Source organism: Patagioenas fasciata, chromosome 1 (genome assembly GCF_037038585.1).
Source record: "Patagioenas fasciata isolate bPatFas1 chromosome 1, bPatFas1.hap1, whole genome shotgun sequence".
Classification (NCBI taxonomy): Eukaryota; Metazoa; Chordata; class Aves; order Columbiformes; family Columbidae; genus Patagioenas; species Patagioenas fasciata.
Window position 1 is genome coordinate 5366635 of NC_092520.1, and position 20277 is coordinate 5386911.

The following is a 20277-nucleotide window of genomic DNA, read 5'->3' on the forward strand; positions in this document are numbered from 1 at the left end:
GAGTCTCTGCTTGGTAATACATATCCTTCTCTTTTTTTAATATTTATTAAAATCTGCACCCCAGTTTCTGTGACGACTGTGCACAGGACTTTGCTCTACTTCCACTTGTAAAAGGGGAATATAATTACTTTATGTTATGGAAAGAAACATAAAAATGGCTGGCAACTTTGCTTTCATAGAGTCCTGTGGGTACAAGTTCCATAAAGTGGAAGTAAGCTGCATATATTGCATTGGTTTATTATCTGGAAATAATGCCATTTTCAACCAAAAATCAATTTATGCTGAAATAATGCCTTACTATATAATTTAAAATCAAAAGGCAAACATTGAAAAGGCATACACATGTATATATGCCATGTATGCTGAAAAGGTAAGTTTTAAAGGTATGCTTTCCTCTGCTTAAAAGGAATAATTACCAAAATAAAAACCACCAAGTCTTTGAAAATTTCTCATTATTTTCCTGCATTTCAAAAAGCTATGATTTGTAGTTACTAAGTAGTTCATTTAAGCAGAAAGCAATAAAAGCAGAATGAAGCCTTTGGAAGACAGTAATGCCGGGAAGGAGAGGGTTTGAAGAGGTGCATGTTGGCTTGGTTTAAAATGTGGAAAAATACGACCCTATTCCCATCAACATAGGTTCTGTGCTGGCTGTGAGTGCTCCCTCTCAGGAGCTGGATGGTATCTAAGATCTATGGCAGAGTTTTAAACAGATGCACTGTTTATTCTTCAAATAAACAGCTCTGGAGCCGGGCCAGAGCCATGGGCTGGACCAGCCATCTCAGGGGAAATCATCAGCACAAAGCCACATCTGAGGAGTTTGGGGTTTTCGTCTTCTAACTTAGTCTTGGGCTAGAAAAGAAGTGTTTCTTTCTTCACACATCACACTTTTCTTGAGGAAAAAGTACAAAAATGACAGAGCACTTTGGCTGTGAAGGAATCATAGAGTAGTTTGGGTTGGAAGGGACCTTAAAGCTCATCTAGTTTCAAACCCACTACCATGGGCAGGGCCACCTTCCCCTAGACAGGGTTGCTAAAAGCCCCATCCAACCTGGCCTTGAACACTCCCAGCTTCTCTGGGCAGCCTGTTCCAGCGCCTCACCACCCTCATGGGGAAGAACTTCTTCCTTATATTTCATCTAAATCTCCCCTCTTTCAGTTTAAAACCATTACCCCTTGTCCTATCATCACCTGCCCTTGTAAAAAGTCCCTCTCCAGCTTTCTTGTAGGTTGCCTTTAGGTTCTAGAAGGCTGCTGTAAGGTCTCCCTGGAGCCTTTGCTTCTCTAGGCTGAACAACCCCAACTCCCTCAGCCTGTCCTCCCAGCAGAGCTGTTCCAACCCTCTGATCATCTTAATGACCTCTTCTGGACTTGCTCCAACAGGTCCATGTCCTTCTTATGTTGGAGGCACCAGAGCTGCACACAGCATTCCAGGTAGGGTTTCATGAGAGTAGAACAGAAGGGGACAATCAACTTCCTCTACCTGCTGGTCAAACTGCTGGTGATGGAACCCAGGATATGGTTGACTTTCTGGGCTGCAAGCACATGTTGCTGGGTCATGCTGAGCTACTCATCAACCAACACCCCCACGTCCTTCTCTCAATCCATTCTCCACCCAGCCTGAATTTGTGCTTGGGATTGCCCTGACCCATGTGTAGGACCTTGCACTTGGCCTTGTTGAAGGCATTTGCCTTGTTGATGTTCGCAAGGGCCCACTTCCCCAGGTTGTCAAGGTCCCTCTGGCTGGATCCCTTCACTCCAGACTATCAAGCACACCACACAGCTGGGTGTCATTGGCAAACTTGCTGGTGCACTTGATCCTACTGTCCATGTCACTGACAAAGATGTCAAACAGCGCTGGTCCCAACACTGACCCCTGAGGAATGCCACTTGTCACTGGTGTCCACTTGGACATCGAGCTATTGACCCTCAACTCTTGGAGTGCAACCATCTTAGCCAATTCCTTATCCACTAAGTGGTCCATCTGTCAAATCCATATATCTCCAATTTAGAGACAAGGACATTGTGTCAAAGTGTTAAAGGCTTTGCAAAAGTCCAGGAACCTTAAAAAGATCTGCTGGGGTGAACCAGACCTCTCCAGGTGTGCGAAGAAATGGGTGAAATGAAAAGAGAATGCGCTTTTAACATCCTCCTTCAAGGATATTGAGATATCATGGTAATATTCTTCTAAATCACTCATAACTGAGCCAGATGGACTACCAGAACATTTTGAAAGCCCTTTTGATCCTCCTCTGTTATCTTAGTTTTTCTTTGGCCATGATCAATACTCACAACTTCAGTTTTGATGGGGGTTGGGATAATAAAACTCATCCATTTATTTATTCATAGTAAAATAGCGCACACATGAATTTATAGCATACCTGCCTACCTTAGCACCTAATGATGCTTGTGTAACCCTCCCCAGCTGGATCAGAAAGGTACGTTGTACTCCCTGGGACAGGGGGGACACAGGGAGGTGGAGTGACATGTTTATAGAGGGCAATCATGGACAGTTCTTGCAGCGGACAGCAGATTCTGCTCTCTTATGCATCTTTATAACTCAGCTGGTTATTTTTAGCTGGCTGTGTAACTGGGATGGGTTAATACTGCTGGCAGCAAGTACATATATACAACCTGACTCAAAAAAGAAGGGGTATGAAGTATAACTACTTAAAAATCACCTAATTTCTTTTCAAATAATCTTTACAAAAATGCCAATTCTGTGAATGGTTTATGGTTTTCTCAGGTACTTTAGTCCTATGCAAACATTTAACATAAAAGACTCTGTAGATCAGGACTTTAGCCTGTTCTTGCAATTTTCTGACACTGTCCCTCGAGAGAGAACAAATATATCAGGTGTCCTGCTTGAAAGTCAACAACTTGACACCACTGAATCTTGTGCTGCTCCTTATGGTGATGGACAACTAAGAACGGGTTAAAAATACAAAGCAAACAGCAAGAGTAAGTGGTTTCAAAATCAATACAAGAATGATCAAGTAGCAGAAGAGTACTTGTTATCTGTTCATCAAAAGGATGTGAAAAGACATTCTGTGCATTCAGAATTTAATTTAGCTACTTGCTTTATCATCATAAACACTCATTTCAATATGAGCAATGATTATTTTTTCTTCCCAAACATGAATTATATAAAATTGCTTGTATTTTAGAAGAGACAAGGTCTTTACCTTTATCCATCAGGGTAATTTATCATTGTCTTTCTTCTTCTTGTGCAGTGGTGAGAGAGCTTGTCAGCTCAGCTTGTTCCTTAAAAGCTGGAGTGTAATTCAATAATAAATTCATTCAAGGGCTAGCTGTCACGAAGCATTCATTTATTTGTATCCATTAGGTGATCTGCACTGTTGTTGCCTCTAAAGGGTAGCTAAGCTGTGTTTCTGAAACTCAATAAATATATTGAATATTCAGTCATTTCCTTCACACTGCTGCCGCTTCTGCATAGGCCATATGGGAATGTAAATGTGCTGTGGTTCCTCCAGAAGTGATAATCACAGAATCACAGAACAGTTTGGATTGGGAGGGACCTTCAAAGCTCATCCAGTGCCACCCTTGCCATGAGCAGGGACATCTTCACCAGCTCAGGTTGCTCAGAGCCCTGTCCAGCCTGGGCGAGGTTGGAATCATGATTGGATCATGGTTGGAAAAGACCCTCAGGATCACTGAGACCAACCATTCACATCACTCTGTCACTAAACCATGTCCCTAAGAACCTCATCTACGTATCTTTTAAACCCCTCCAGGGATGGTGACTCCATAACTGCCCTGGGCAGCCTGTTCCAATGCCCAACGACCCCTTCTTGTGAAGAAATTTCTCCTCACATCCAAACTAAACCTCTCCTGGCACAACTTGATGTCCCAGAGCTGGGGTAGAAAGATGTAGGACATCCCATGCCTAGCAGTCTATCATCCTGACCTGCCCCAAGGAGACGACTTCATGAATCACATGAATCACAGCAGCAGCAAGAGAAGGGAGAGGGTTGTCCCAAGGCAGGAGGTTGGAATTCTCCACAAGAATAAAATGACTTCCTGCTCTTGCTCCTGTTGGACAAACTATTGAGCCAGGAGCTGGAAGGGGAGATGAAAATGGTTCATCTTGCTGCCAGCTGCTGCTGTGATCTTTGTGGAGACACTAAGCAGTTCCAGAGATAAGAGGGATCATAGACTCATAGAATCATTTTGGTTGAAAGAGAGCCTCAAGATCATCGAGTCCAATCATTAACCCGACACTGTCACTAGACCGTGTTCCTAAGAACCTCGTCTACACGTCTTTTAAACCCCTCCAGGGATGGTGACTCCACCACTGCCCTGGGCAGCCTGTTCCAATGCCCAACGGTGCTTTCCGGGAAGAAATTGTTCCCAACATCCAATCTACATGTCCACTGGTGCAACTTGAGGCCATTCACTCTTGTTCTATCACTCGTTCCTTGGGAGAAGAGACCAACACCCTCCATGCTACGGATAAGATTCAACAGCTACTGAAGAAAGGACAGGTCCACATGTGCAAATACAGTCAGTCTCTCTTGTTCAGGTTAATTGGGTCTCAGACAGTCCCGGGCCATGCTCTTCCTTGGAGAAGTCACCGTACCCGCTGCTGAAGTGTTGCCATTTCCAGGGTGACAAGAGACACCTGTGTTAACGTTCAGCTTTTAGGTGGTGAAAACAGACAATTGAAACTACAAAGAGAAGCCAAGTAAGCAGAAAACACTTACAATGGTTGAGTTTATCCAGATCTATAGGATCTTTAAGAGCTAGCAGGAATGCATGACGCCTTTTGATATTAAAAAAAAAAAAAAAACAAAAACAAAAACCAAAAACCAAACCAAAAAACCAAAACCTGGCATTTTTAGCAACCCAACAGACTGCTAAGCACAGACTGTGTGCTATGGTGCGGTCTCAGGGGAATATATACCTTCTGTTGAAGTCCTCCACTGGTATTTGCAACCACACTTGTGATGAGTCAAGATATTTCAGAGATGCAAGACAATTGCAGCCTGAAGTGACATATCTGTAGACCATATTTAGTGATACACAATCTATGCTGATATTTTAAGAATGCCAACTTCATAAATCATCACTATCTCTGTATAACTCTTTGTGCTTAGATGGAACAAGGAGTCCCATTTATTAGTTCCATAGCAGTTAATGAAAAGCAATCATTAAAACCCTTCCTATTGATTCAAACCTCTGCATTCCCTCACTCTAGTAATCTATATGCCAGATAAACATTTCTTATAGCAGGTGCTCCTTTTGAATCTGAATCTTTCTTTAGCAGGATGTCTGCAGATGGTTAGTAACTCCTTCCTACACAGATCATCAGATCTATGAAATGCATACAACTTCTGTTTACGTGACCCTAAATGACATGTTCTTTCTGCTGGTCCTCTGCTGGCACTCCCAGAAACAAATTCACTGTATCAATGATAAATTCTTATTATTTTCTCCCAATTCTGTGCTGCTGAATGCAAGCAGCCTTTAAAGTGAAGCGGCACTTTTTTTATTACACATGTATACTCGTATAGTTTAATTGTATAGAAAAGTTCATTAAGCACAGACACATGTCTACCAAAACTCTCAGCCTGTCAAAACAGATACAGATGGACCTGATACCAGAGACTTCTGTGGACACACATCTAACTGTGAGCTCAGCTGAGATATTGCAGCCCTAAATATATCAGAAAAATGAAACTGTCAGTGTAATCTGTTTTATATTTTGAGGCCTCACTTCACAGCAACAAATCACAACAACTAACAGTAGAGAATTCACGATGCTAACATTTTGTCCAGAGCCTGGACTGCTCAGCATCCAGAACCTACAGTCTTCAGAATGCTGAGATGTAAAACAGTTTGTGACATAATCTCAGAATCCCAGGATGGTTGGGCTGAAGGGACCTCTGGGGATCACCCAGTCCAACCCACCTGCTAACGCAGGGTCACCAGAGCAGATCACACAGGAAGGTGTCCAGGTGGGTTTGAATGTCTCCAGAGAAGGAGACTCCACAACCTCTCTGGGCAGCCTGGTCCAGGCTCTGGCACCTCACAGTAAAGAAGTTTCTCCTCATATTCAGATGGAACCTCCTGTGTTTCAGTCTGTGCCCGTTGCCCCTCATCCTGTCATTGGGCACCACTGAACAGAGTCTGGTCCATCCTCTTGACACCCACCCTGCAGATATTTATAAACATTGATGAGATCCCCTCTCCATCTCCTCCAGGCTGAACATCCCCAGCTCCCTCAGTCTCTACTCATAAGAAAGATGCTCCAGACCCTTCATCATCTTGATAGTCCACCGCTGGACTCCCTCCTCTAGTTCCTTGTCCTTCTTAGATGAGTGTTTGGCCTTAATCTAAACCACTGTCATCAGCTTTCTTGGACTCTGCATGGCCTGGCAGCAAGAGAAATAAGGGAAACTTGCATTAGGCCAACTCCCTGACACTGGTGTGTTTTTAAGTGGGGCATGTCTGAGGTCAGCTTGTAACCACTGGAGATGGCAATGCACGGGCGGTGGTGCCCAAGGGATGCTGGCAATGTCCCTGCATGGAAGAGCCCCAGGTCAGACCCAGAAGGGCCTGAGAAGCCTGCTGAGGTGCAAATGCTGAGATAAATACCCCCAAGAACACAAGGGTTGTATATTTTCAGTGCCAACCTCTTCACTGCTGTGTGTGGGAAAGATAAAAGCAGGTAATCACTGGGTGGAATTCAAGGAAGTCCAAACCCAGGTGTTGAGAACCTTTTGAAAGGCAACGCTCAGGGCAGACACTAAATGACCTAAAAATCAGATACCTCAGGGTACACGTTATGGTGTCCTGATTTTAAAGAGATGACCTCCCCTGACGGCCAGGCATGTACCTAAACAAAAGGCTGAGATGCAGCCACAGAAGTGGATTGCATAAGATTTGTTTGCCAGATCCTGGCTCTTGATGATGGTTGCAGTGATAAAGAATGTCCCAGTATCAAAACCAGTCTGTAGTCAACTTGATTGTTTGCATTGGAAATCACTCGAATTGCCCTCCCTAGACTGGCCTCACTTTCGAGGCCTGTAATAGTCACACTATAGATTGTATAGATTGTAAATATAATTCTAATTTTCCTCTCTTTTGGCTCTGTCAATGGAAGAAGTTCTGCCATTGGTATTTACTGGGTACTTCTGGAAAATGACAGTCACTTGAACTGGAAGAGCCCTGATGAATGAATGGCTTTTATTCCTAGAAATAAGAGAAGACAGGGGAGATGCAGCTGCTCATGTGTTGCAGATGAGGGGACAGTCAGTAGAATTATATCAGCCACAAAATTCTTGAGATACCTACTTCCATTAGACAGTTTTCATGTTCTGCATCTTGCTGCCATTTCACATCTTACCACAGCCAAGTGTCTCAGTCTTTACCTCCCGCCAAAATTCACTTACCCTCCTTCAAAGGGGTTGTCTCCTGGGATGACGTGAGTGCTGTCCTTGCCAATCAGGAACTTGATCCGATCGTAGAACGAATGCAAACTCTGCTGGGAGACAGGGGCTTGTGTCTCCTGGATGATGTCCAGGGGGTCCGGGGAGCCCAGGCACAGCGCGTTGACGTGGCACAGGGGCTGCAAGCAGCAGTCGGGGTCCATGCAATCCACCAGGCCATCTGCAGAAGGGTGAGGAAGGGTTTAGAGCAATGGAGTGTCATGGACTTCAAGGTGCAAAGAACGTTTTCCAATGCACACAACAGAGAAATGTGCGCAGAGTAAGGCATGTTTCCTTATAGTCCCAATGAAGACTCCCAAATATGCATTCATATGTGTGTATATGCGAAAAAAACCCCACATACATATGAGATTAGAAGTTAAAAAAACCCATATTTGAGGTTGAATCTGGGACAAGCCATTTTACATCTCAGTCACTTAGATAACGCCAGAGCCCCAGATGTTGTGTTACTAGTTTTTTTTCCTGTGCACATACCTATGGCTTTTGTGCATTGATCCTGTCGCCTGTACGAGCCATAGGCACATTGCATCATACCAAAGCTATCAGCATCACTATCAGCAAGACTAAATAGTGAAGAAAGCCACAGTATCTATCACAGCTACATAGAAATCTATGCATGCAGTCCAATAAAGATTCTGGCTAGACAGATGAGAAGTGAGATTTTGCTGGGAAGGTTTGGTCTCTTTTTGGCCTTTGTCACCTTTATCCCACACAGATGCAAACTAACAGATGACCTCAAACTCCCATGATATAAATCTTGTCCTTTCAGCACTAGTAAATTAATAATAACAACAAGAATAGCACTAGCCACACTTGAGAAAAGCTTGCCAAGGGTACTCTAGTAAAATGAGGGTTTGCATATCTGTCAAGTCATCAAATACATAGACAGTTCCAATCCCTCCCCCAAGCTGTAGCAGCATTCCAAATTCATTTTGAGATGTCACTGCTCATTGCAAACCGCTTAGTAAAAAGCGGTGACAGGAAAGGAAATACATTAAAAAAAAAAAGCTCAGAAGAGATTTGATGAAGCAACACAGTCAAAAATAAAAGTTCTTAGCATGTAGCAGAGATGGATCTTTAAATCAGTTAAGGGAACTGGATGTTTTTGCTCTGGGGTAATGGGATATGGAGCCGTTCACTTCCAGCTCATCAGTTTAAGGAAGGTACTTTGATAGAGAATGGAAATGGTTACCACATGATGGTTGTTCAAAGACCTGTGTGAAATGAGCAGCTGGTCTCAGCGTAGTTGCTGGGACTGTTATGTATCAGAGAAACCACCTTTACAGCTACATCTTACTGGCAATTTCAGCACAGAGGCAAGAGAATGTGCTTGGAGAGCAAAACTGTCCTGAGAGATAGGTCTTTCCTGAAGTTATATGAGATTTGGAGTTGTCAGGATAATGTATTTTTTATCTCAAAGAAATACTAAATCAAAACAAGCCAGTTTGTTAGTATCACAGACCGTGAGCTTCAGTCTCATCCCAGTTATTCCAACAGGAATTAGAAGGCCTTTCAGTAATGTTATTGGCATTACTTTGAATTTACTGTAATATCAGCAGGATGAAAATCTGATCTATTACTACTGTCGTAGTACTTAACGATGTCTTGCACGTCACAGACTAGGATTGTGTTGAGATATACCTGTGCCATTCTTTTACCATGAGGGTGGTGAGAGCCTGTCCCAGGCTGGCCAGAGAGGTGGTGGATGAACCATCCTTGAAGACATCCCAGGCCAGGCTGGACGGGGCTCTGAGCAACCTGAGCTGGTGAAGATGTCCCTGCTCATGGCAGGGGTGGCACTGGATGAGCTTTGAAGGTCCCTTCCAACCCAAACTGCTCTGTGATTCTATGATCACTGGCAACATCATTTCATGTGGCTGCCCACACACAGTAAACTCAATGAAATGCCTGTGTCTTCCCAAAGCTTCCAGTCTACATGTAGGCCAAAGTGGAATGGGGATCTGCTCCACGCAGACGTGCACACACACACTACGAGTCATATCCACAAGTGCTCTGCACCTGCCATTAATGATAATGGGAGCAGTGCTACATTAGCAAAAGTGTTTTTGAAAATCCCATCCATTATCCTTATCTCTGTCTGTTCTGATATCTCTACATCTATATAAACCCTCGCAAAATGGCCACAAAAAATTTATCAGCCCAGGCACAAAACCTACCCATCTGCCTTTTCTCTTGATGACTAGTGATAATGAAAAAGAACTAATTACGTTTTATTTGCCCATTAAAAAAAATGACTTGCTGCAGACGATTAGGCCAGTAGGATTCCGGAAGGTCAAATCTCAGATGGAGTTGGAGAGACAGTTCACAGAATTAAGACCTGCATAGATGTAATGTGCTTATCCACAGCCACCTAATAGAGGAAAAGATGGAAGAGAAACAACAAACCAGCCCTGTTACTCTATCGACTACAATTTCAAGCAAGATAAAAAGTTGTCATTTTTTCCCACACGTTAATAATGTTTTCTAAGGCTACAGACACTCTGCTGAGAGGATGGCAAACCAGCTGTACCACAGCTCTTCATTACCCTGTCTTTATTCCAGGCATGGGAAATGTGCTTTGGGACCTGAATTTGCAAGACAGGAAGGAAACGTTGCCTTTGCAGGAAATAGCAGATAAATGTTTGAAGAGCAGATGCACAGGGCAATGTTTTATACAGGTGGGAATGTCAAAGCCTCATCTGCAAATAAGCCTTTCAACTAATGGGTTTCAGGCCTGTATGGAATAAGTTGGGGGTAATTACAACAGAGAGGTTTTGTTGCTGACATCTTAAAGCCATTTAGGTCCTCAAGAGTTGAAACAGGGTTTAGCTACTCAGCTCGCTCTGATATCAACAGCAGCTCCAGGGCAAAGCATTTGTTTAGCTTAGAAAATGTAAAGACCATTTTTATCTGTGACATGGAGAACAACAAGACTTCAGTTAAAAAAATCACAAATAGATCCAAGTGGTGCCCTACAGTGAGCTCTAAGGAGATAAAATGAAATTGTACACAGCTGGGGAATGACCTGTTGGAGAGCAGTGTAGGGGAAAGGGACCTGGGGGTCCTGGGGACAGCAGGATGAGCATGAGCCAGCACTGGGCCCTTGTGGCCAGGAAGGCCAATGGTACCTGGGGTGGATTAGAAGGGGGGTGGTCAGTAGGTCAGAGAGGTTCTCCTGCCCCTCTGCTCTGCCCTGGGGAGACCACACCTGGAATATTGTGTCCAGTTGTGGCCCCTCAGTTCCAGAAGGACAGGGAACTGCTGCAGAGAGTCCAGCGCAGGGCAACAAAGATGCTGAAGGGAGTGGAGCATCTCCCGTGTGAGGAAAGGCTGAGGGAGCTGGGGCTCTGGAGCTGGAGAAGAGGAGACTGAGGAGTGACCTCACTGATGTTTACAGATATATAAAGGGGGAGTGTGAGGAGGATGGAGCCAGGCTCTTCTCGGTGACAACCAATGATAGGACAGTGGGTTCAAACTGGAACACATGAGGTTCCACTTAAACTTGAGAAGAAACTTCTTCTCAGTGAGGGTGGCAGAGCCTGGCCCAGGCTGCCCAGGGGGGTTGTGGAGTCTCCTTCTCTGCAGACATTCAAACCCGCCTGGACACCTTCCTGTGGAACCTCAGCTGGGTGTTCCTGCTCCATGGGGGGATTGCACTGGATGAGCTTTCCAGGTCCCTTCCAATCCTGGAAGGATATTTATGGGTTGGGAGAATCCCATTCTGGGATTCTGTGAGATCTTTCACTGGATCCATCAGAAGAATAAGGATAAAGTGACATTTACAAGAAGCTCCCTACCCAGAAAGAGCAAGGCATCCAGGCACCTGCATGGATTAATAGAAAATCAAATCAGAACAAAATAAACCTCATGATTTAACGCTCCAAATAGACAAAAACAAATGTGGGAAGCCAGCACCACCAGCAAGGGAAAATACAGCAAGGTATGATCTCACAGAGCAATGTGAACTCATAATACGAAGTCCTTTGAAATTTATAAAGCTTAAAGGTCAATTTTCCTTAGAACTCACCGCAAAATTTTTAGAGAAAGTTAACAGGAGGTGAACACAGGATCAGTGGCTTCTGCACCCGAAGTTTTGCAGCAGCAAAGCACAGAGACCCATGATCCGTGTCTGGATTCCCAACTCTGGTAGCTCCCAGGGCACAGATACGCAGCACAATAAGTTCTCAGTTATGGCCATGTTTATACAGCTCTTGGTTTTAAAAAGTGGCATAATGTGACCATGACACTTCAGACCAGAGAACAAATGTGCTCTTGAATTATCTCCACGCCAGTCCCGCATAGAGGGATTACAGTAATTCACATGCTTTAAGGTCAAAGAGGCTGCTACAATCAGCTTGTCCAACCTCCTCCATACACATTTCCTTTTCATTTCTTTCCCCCCCCAGAATGGCAGTAAAGCCTGTCTCTGAGAAAGATATCTCATATATCAAAGACAGCTGATGACAGTGAGTCCACCACTTTCTCCGATAAGCTATTCAAATGCTTAATTACTGTTAGCATATTGCATCTTATTTCAAAGTTGAATGAGTCTAACTCTAATATCTCACCACCGGAACTTGTTTTGCCTTTGTCTGCAATGTTACGAACATTTCCTTCTGCCCTGCATGCTCAGATATCTTTGTCAAGTGCAAGCTCCTCCACACAGAGCAACAATTCATTCCAAACCTTTTCTCTCAACAGCTGAGGAAGATGAAACTTCCCACTGTAAGGTTTGTTTTCCAGCCACTTATTTTTTTTTTAATAAGATCCTTTGATCTCTTTCCAGGAATTTCACATCTTTCGTTATGTGTGGGCACAGAACTATGGCAGCAGTATAGGGTACAGAAGAGATACCGCTTCCCAACTTGGGGGTTTTTATACTTCTAGGGTTCACAGGAGCCTTTTAGCAACAGCCTTGCCCTGAGAACTCATGTTGAGACAATTCTCTCCGGTGACCTCTAAATCCTGTTCGGAGTCATTGCTTTTCAAGAGTCTCCCAACCCATAAATATAACACGCTTGCTTTGTTCCCAGGGGTATTACCTTGCATTTTCCTGCATTAAGACACATTTTGTTTGATTGTGACCTTGTAGCGATGAGAGCCAGATCATTCTTTATCAAAATGATCCAGGTACATAATTTAACACCATGCTAAGTTTTAGGTAGCCTGAAGACATTACCAGGAGAAATTTAAGCTACATTCTAAGACGATGAAAATGCTGAGTAGGTTTGGATACAAAAGCCAGTCCCAAGGGATCCCTTCAGAAACAGCTTCAGTCATAGATGCCTTTCAATTACAAAATTAATTTGGACAACTGTCACTGAGACAGATTTTAAGACATCTCTCGTGTTCCTTATTATTTCAATGCAATAAGAGTTTTTACACCCTTAAGATATTTTATACATCTTATATAGACACACGTGTCCTTAACGCCCAGGCTGACTGTCCTGCCAAAAATAAAACTCTTTTCTCACACCTTCTTTGTATAAAGCCACGAAATAAATACCTTCTGCAATCTCAGAGTTACCATGGGGTGAATCAAATCACTGCCTTTGTGACAAGGGAGCCATTGGCAGGACATTGCCACATTTGGTAAATAATGTGATCGATGGGCTGCATTTTTCATTAAGGCTTGTAATCATAGACTAAGTAAGTAAGATGGGACCTCTGGAGGTCACCTTGTGAGCCCTGTCTCATCCCCTTCAGAGAGGGACAGACATGAAGAAAATGAAGAAGATCAGCAGAAAATGTTCATTTTCTGCCATTTAGGATAAAACAGCTCCAATTTATTCACTATGTTCAGATAATCTGCACTCTGTATATCACCAGACAGCCAGTTTTACTTTGGGATTACTACATCTAGCTCCTGTCTTGTTGGTGGAATTGGAATACTGTTTTCAGAAAGACGCTCTATCTAATTATTTTAAAGATAGTAAATCTACCAATCTCAGCAGCGAACTCTTGCAAACACCACCTTAGACTGTAAACTCCTTGGGAGCTGAGACTGTCTTTTTATTTTCTGTTCTCAAGACATCTGTTTCAGTTCCAAAGGGCTCTGAAGTGCCAGTACAACCCAATGAAATAACCCAAATTCTCATTAAAGACCTGTATGTGTTATGTATTTTCAGCCTGTTCTCCATGCAATTATTGCTCTGTGGAAGAGACTGGACTCTGAAGCTACCTGTGACTTCTTGGAGAAGGACCTTGGCCTAACAAGCATGACACTTGCTTAATACCAGTTGTAAAACAACTGGTATTAACTGACCTCAAACAATTTCACTGTAGAAACTCAGATAGCTACCTTAGACAACGACAACAGATCTGAACATTGTCTTTATTCAGAAGGAGTTTCACAAGACACAAGAGCCTTCCATAGTCACTTGGATGCCAAACTTAAGAAGGGCTAAAATTACTTGGCTTTCAAACACTGCTTGTGACCCAACACTTTCTGAAAACTGAGCCCTTCATGATGTCTAAATAGCATGCAAAAAAATGAAAATACAGCCACCCAAGCCAACCAGAAGTTAGGAAAATCTGGAGCCACTGGAGTCAGTGTGGAGGACTCAGGGTTGTGTCTTGGTTACTCTGCCCACCGGAGCTCCAGGTGCTCTGGAACATCACTACCTCATGCTCCCTGGTATTTACCATGCAAGGAGCTGCAGGATCAAAGTTAAAAGTAATTTTCTTCTCAAGAAAACAAGAAATAAATTGAACCTGCTCCAGGTGTTTTGTGACAGAAACAAAGTTGGAACAGTAAGCACCATATCTGCTGGGTGGTTGGGTAAATGGGACATGCTGCTTCCCTCCTGAGACTGTCTAGAATCACAGAGTAGTTTGGGTTGGAAGGGACCTTCAAAGCTCATCCAGTGCCACCCCTGCCATGAGCAGGGACATCTTCACCAGCTCAGGTTGCTCAGAGCCCCGTCCAGCCTGGCCTGGGATGTCTCCAGGGATGGTTCATCCACCACCTCTCTGCCCAACCTGGGACAGTGTTTCACCACCCTCAGGGTAAAAAATTCCTTCCTCATGTCTGGCCTGAATTTGCACTCTTTTAGTTTAAAACCATCACCCCTTGTCTTGTTGCAACAGTCCCTGCACTGGATTGAGATTTTAAGGCCCATAACCAGCGTGCCTATGGAGCATCACCACTTATGAGGAGAGAGAGATCTTTTGTCTCACTTCTAAACCAGGATGAGTGTGACATATTCCCTCAGAAAAACCCTTAATTTTCATGTTCAAGGCCACTACTATCCTGTAAAATAATTACTCTCCAGCAGCAATGGGGCTCCTGTCCCTGCACTCCTTGGGTTGCAGCTGCGCTTGCTGGCTGCAAAGTGCTCACAAGTCCCATGGCAGCCTCATTCTCTTTTCAAATCCCATGCAGTTGAGCTTCCAAGTCCCTCACCCACCACCTCTCAGCGCCAACAAGGTGTCAAGGATTAGAGTTTTGTACAGAAGCAAAGGGCTGGTTTTGAGAGACTGCTTCTGCAGTAAACAAGATCAGCCGAGAGCTAATAAAATTTCAAATTAGCTGTGACTTTTCATGGCCCCCACAATTGTGTTGGTTGATTTAATGGGCAGCGTCTTACCTCGCTGAGATTGAATAATTGAACATTTCTACAGAGTTATGGATGCTGCAACAAAAATCTGTCATGCTAACATCAACAACAGAATGCAAATAACCTTCAGGCAGAGGTGTTATTATGTGTTTAAGCAGACTGTGACAGTGCTGCATGTCAAGTGTCAGGCTGGAACAGGCAGGACACAGGTAGGGATGGAGCTGTTTGTAGGCAGAGAGCATCCTGTGGACCGTGACACGCATTGACAGTCCTGGACACACAGACAGGAGGAGGAGGTGAGCCTAAGGAACCTTATTAGGGTAAATCATAGAATCACAGGATTATTTGGTTAGAAGAGGCCCCTAAGATAAGAGAGTTCAACTGTTAACCCAACACTGGCACTAAACCATGTCCATAAGAACCTCATCTACGTGTCTTTTAAACCCCCTCCATGGATGGTGACTCCACCACTGCCCTGGGCACCCTGTTCCAATGCCCGACAGCCCTTTCCGGGAAGAATTTTTTCCTAATATCCAATGTGAACCTGCCCTGGTGCAACTTGAAGTCATATCTGGGAAAGCATACATGACAAACTCAAGGATTGCTCCTGCTGAAGATCATGAGAGTTTAGATTAGATATAATGGAGAAATTCTTCCCCATGAGGGTGGTGAGGCACTGGAACAGGCTGCCCAGAGAAGCTGTGGATGCCCCATCCCTGGAAGTGTTCAAGGCCAGGTTGGACGGGGCTTTGAGCGACCTGATCTAGTGGAAGATGTCCCATGGCAGGGGGTTGGAACTAGATGATCTCTAAGATCCTTTCCAACCCAAACTATTTTATGATTCTATGATTCTACATAAATAATTGCATCTCTCACCTCATCCAGTTCTTTAATTTTCCTTTCTGTGTCGTTCACCAGACGTTATCCCTTTTTGTGGGGACACTGTCTGTCTTGTATTACTGGGAGAATCTGGATGGGGAGGGTTTAATATCTAGATGTTCAAAGTTAAAGCTAACAAAGCATGAGCCTTACCCTTGAGCTAATCAGATATTACCCTTCCAGCTCTAGTCTATACTCTAGTGAAAGAGACACTAAAGGAATGGCTCAGTTTCCTTCATCTAAATTTGGGGAATGAATAGGTTTTACTCCTGCACTTTGCAGAGAACAATTTTACCTATTGAAGAGAAGCACTGTAGTTTTTGGTCCCACTGGAAGGAATCAAAGGAAAACAGAACACAAATGTAAGGAACAACAGCAATGTGACTGTCAGCACCCTGCGATCACATTAGCTAATAATATTCTCTTTGCTCTTTCTATCCCACCTACTCCATTTTGACTTTGCGTGAATAAGGTTCTCACTGGTTATATCCTGGCTAAATTAGATTGCTGGTTGCTTGGGAAAGGAATTGCCTTCACATCTTTCTCTAAGTGCTCAGCACATGTTTGCAAATTCAAAGTAACGTAGACATGTGTAATAGTAATCATGTATTTGAACTACAGGACTCCTTGGGCTCTCGTGGAGGAGCAGTTCTGCAGTGAGAGTCGCTACAGAAGCACTTTGCAAAAGTTCATCCTAATTCAGACCTACATTATCGTTTTAAAAAAAAACACACCAAAAAACAGAAAAGAAAGAAAGGGAAGTGAAAGGAGGAAAACACATAAAACACATGATAATCTGGGCATAAACCAGAGCTATAATTATGTGTTTAGAGTCTACAAGTTGACAGCATCCCCCAGCTCATCCTTGCTCTGGAGGATGCAGTTGATGCAGCTGTATCAAAGGGATTCTTGCATTCTCCAGACAGGCTTTTAACAAAGGGACCTACGTATTGCACAACCTGCAAAACAGCACAGAAACCAGGCAATCTGTGTTAAATTGGAGTGAAATTCATGAAGCTGGGCCCTTCTCAGTAGAGGAGAGACTGGCATTCAGACAGGGCAGTAAATATTAATATTAACGTTAACCTGATCAATGGGCATGCAATACCGTGCCTGAAACTGCCTCTTTCAGGAGCAAAAACACCTCTAAAAAATGATTCCTCTGAGAAGAAAACAATTCAGAGCCTAGACGTTTTTGTGGGAGCAATGGGTTCACACTCTCAGGAGCTGAGATATTCTTGTCACCGAGGTCTCTCACTTTCCTGGCAAGTGCTGCAAGTGTTAAGCTACTGCTGAAAAAAACAGTTCACCCTAACATATTCTGTTGACTGAATCCAAGGCAATTCAAACAATCATCTGAGCGCAGTTGGGAAAGTGGTCTCAGGTAACTCAGATACGGGCAAGTTTCTCAAATCCCGGTCAAGAGGAAAGTGGCCACACACCCTATGCACCCTGAGCACACTTGCGGCAACACTTTGGGTTTTTAAGAGGATATTCTGCCCCAAAGAGAAAGCAAGAGTTTGCCTCAGGTCTGGCAGAGCTTTCCTGAATTTCTCCTTTGAGCACTGGTGCTCAAACTCTGTTTAAGCATCTTTGCAGGTGCAGAAATGCTTTGTGAAATGCGTGTCCAAGCCTGTCTTTTCTGAAGAAGGTTCATGTCACCTTCTCTTACGTCTAATATACCAGCAGTGCCTCCTTACCATCAGTTATTTCCCTCATTTCAACAGACAACGGTACGTTTCTTTCAACTCAGAGGACACTTTCATGGTTTATTTCACAATCTATTAATCAAAGGCATTTCATTAAGGACTAATCCAAAGTACTGGGAACTCTCCCAAGCTGTCAAGACAACCCACAACCGCTGTGAGACCCTCAGTTCACACCACATCACCTTCAGCCATTGCACAATCAACACCAGGATGCTGTAATTTGGGGGTTCACACCACCCTCCTGACAGTCCCCGGTGTTAAAAACCAGCAATGGTTGATATCCCACGTTACCGACCAACACGGAACCAGCAAAGAGCTTGAACCTGGAAATGGGAACCGGTCATTTTGTTCTCTTACTTGAGGAAAGGTTGGTTAACAGTCATCATAAAACAGCAGAAGAGAAGCTGGGTGATTTATAACAAATTATACCAGCTAGCCAATCTTTTCAGGTACAGCAGACCTTCTCATCTTTCCAGCAGCACTTCGTGGTTCCTCCAAGATGACCCTGTTGTTTGACTGGATATAACTGTGATGGTAAATGCTAATTTACGACAGCTGTTTTCCCAGGTGCGTTCAGATCTCAACAATTCCCTTCATAAATGTAGCAAGCACATTAATGCACCACTTTTATGGTTTTGAGGAAGCAGACAGCTCCCATACCATGCCCAGGAGACAATCTTCTTGCGCTATAAAAGCCTTGCAGGCATGAAGTAAAGGTTCATAACAGTGTGCAAAAAAATGAAAAAGAAAATATCTGAAAGCATCCTACCACCTTCTCTGCAGCTAAAGCATTTGCAAAGACAAAGGTTTGTGTTCTGGGGTTCTCCTGGATCCTCTGCAATTCCCTTTACAACCCTGACACTACTTTCAGGTGTAAGTCTACGTGCTGGCGAAGAGCAAATCAGACTCCTGCCAGTTCTCTGACACGTTGTTGGGCATGTGGTGGACAGATGGTGGACACACGGGTGTTAAGAAGCCAGTGTGCAGCGCCAAAATTTCTCATGCCAAAGAATCTGAGAGGCTGCTGTCCCAAAGCATCATGCAAGTCTCCACTTTACTAAAAGGACTACGCAGTGCTTGAACGGGGTGAGCAAGACGCAAAACATTACTCTGTTGGGGTTGCACCAATGGGCTGTGGTACAGTCAAACAAACAGCATTGATTTGACTCAGAGAATCCATTCCTGAATTACATTATCTCTGAAGTGAGAGCTGGTTTCTAGTGGCAGCAATAACTAACACTCAGGGCTGCAAGGAAAGGCGAAAATCCCATGTGCAGCGGCTCTGAGCTGCTCACTGCTCCAGGGTTGGAAACTAAAGCGACTTGTAGTCGCATCTGGTGGAACTCCAACTGAACTTGCAAAGGCAAAATGGGGCCATGTGTGCATTGGAACCCTGTGTTCGTGCTCAGCTACATGCCATGCCCTTTGTGTCATGAAGGACACAAACTGTGGGGCAGAAGCTTTGCTGCTACGGTTCTTGCACAAGAGAACAGGATGGTTTCATTTCTTCAGTCCCAAAGGAAGATCATTGAGCAGATGAGACGTAAGAAAAATGAAGTTGCTGCTCTTCTGTGTAATGGTGTGCAATACATCTCAGGAAAGAAAAGCATTCTTTTAATGGGAAGATTATCTATCTGTCTTTCTACCTATCCATCTATCTAGTTATGTAAATTATCCTGCAGTAACCACTAGCACAAACTTTTGGAAGAGTTTAAATTGGGAAGAGGCAGCAGAGACCAACAGACAACTAAACATCAACTCTAATTAACATGAAGTGTAGACAATATTAGGAGCATTTATATTTGAATTTTCATCTTAGAAAGACTCTCGCCTTTCACAAGTAAAGCAAATTCACTTTGTCTAAGCAGAGTTCAGCAACTGTTTAGCAACTGGAATTATTCAAAGCAGGAAATGAAGGACGTGGTCAGTTCTACTTCACAGAGAACTGGCGAGCTTTACCCCATCTGGAAGACTTGGCTACTCTGGAAAATCCCAAAACAGTAACAAAGGCCCTCAGTGAAGCTGCTGTGATGATCAGATGGAACTTCAAGACCAAAAGAACAATTTAGTTTAATATCTGCAATTCCTTCATGGTTTCAGGACAGTTGGGTGTATCCAGACAATGATATGGTGAATTGGCCAACTCTCTGGCTCTCACTATGGAGGGAGTCATACAGTTAGATGATTTCATAAAAATACAGGATGCCTGGGATGGAAGAGACCTTCAAAGCTCATCTAGTCCAATGCTCCTGCCATGAGCAGGGACATCTTCACCAGCTCAGGTTGCTCAGAGCCCCGTCCAGCCTGGCCTGGGATGTCTCCAGGGATGGTTCATCCATCACCTCTCTGGCCAACCTGGGCCAGGCTCCCACCACCCTCAGGGTAAAAAATTCCTTCCTCATGTCTGGGCTGAATCTCCCATCCTTTAGTTTAAAACCACCACCCCTTGTCCTATCACAACAGGCTCTGCTAAAAAGTCTGTCCGCGTCTTTCTTACAGGCCTCTTTTAAGTCTGGAAAGGCCATACTAAGGTCTCCCCAGAGCTTCTCTTCTCCAGCTGAACACCCCAGCTCTCTCAGCCTGTCCTCCCAGCAGAGCTGTTCCAGCCTCAGATCATTTCTGTGGCTCCTCTGGCCCCTCTCCAACAGGTCCATGTCTTTG

General features: G+C 44.0%; 1 protein-coding gene across 12 annotated transcripts in view; it reads right to left on the bottom strand.

The window, feature by feature from the left end:
• The window catches only part of TENM4 (teneurin transmembrane protein 4), a 1673798-nt gene that overhangs the window by 96333 nt on the left and 1557188 nt on the right, over positions 1 to 20277 (bottom strand). For all 12 annotated transcript variants that reach the window (XM_071817725.1, XM_071817645.1, XM_071817681.1 and 9 more), the window contains one exon: positions 7413 to 7629. In XM_071817725.1, coding sequence (XP_071673826.1) covers positions 7413 to 7629 — 217 coding nt within the window. The remainder of the gene's footprint in view (positions 1 to 7412; positions 7630 to 20277) is intronic.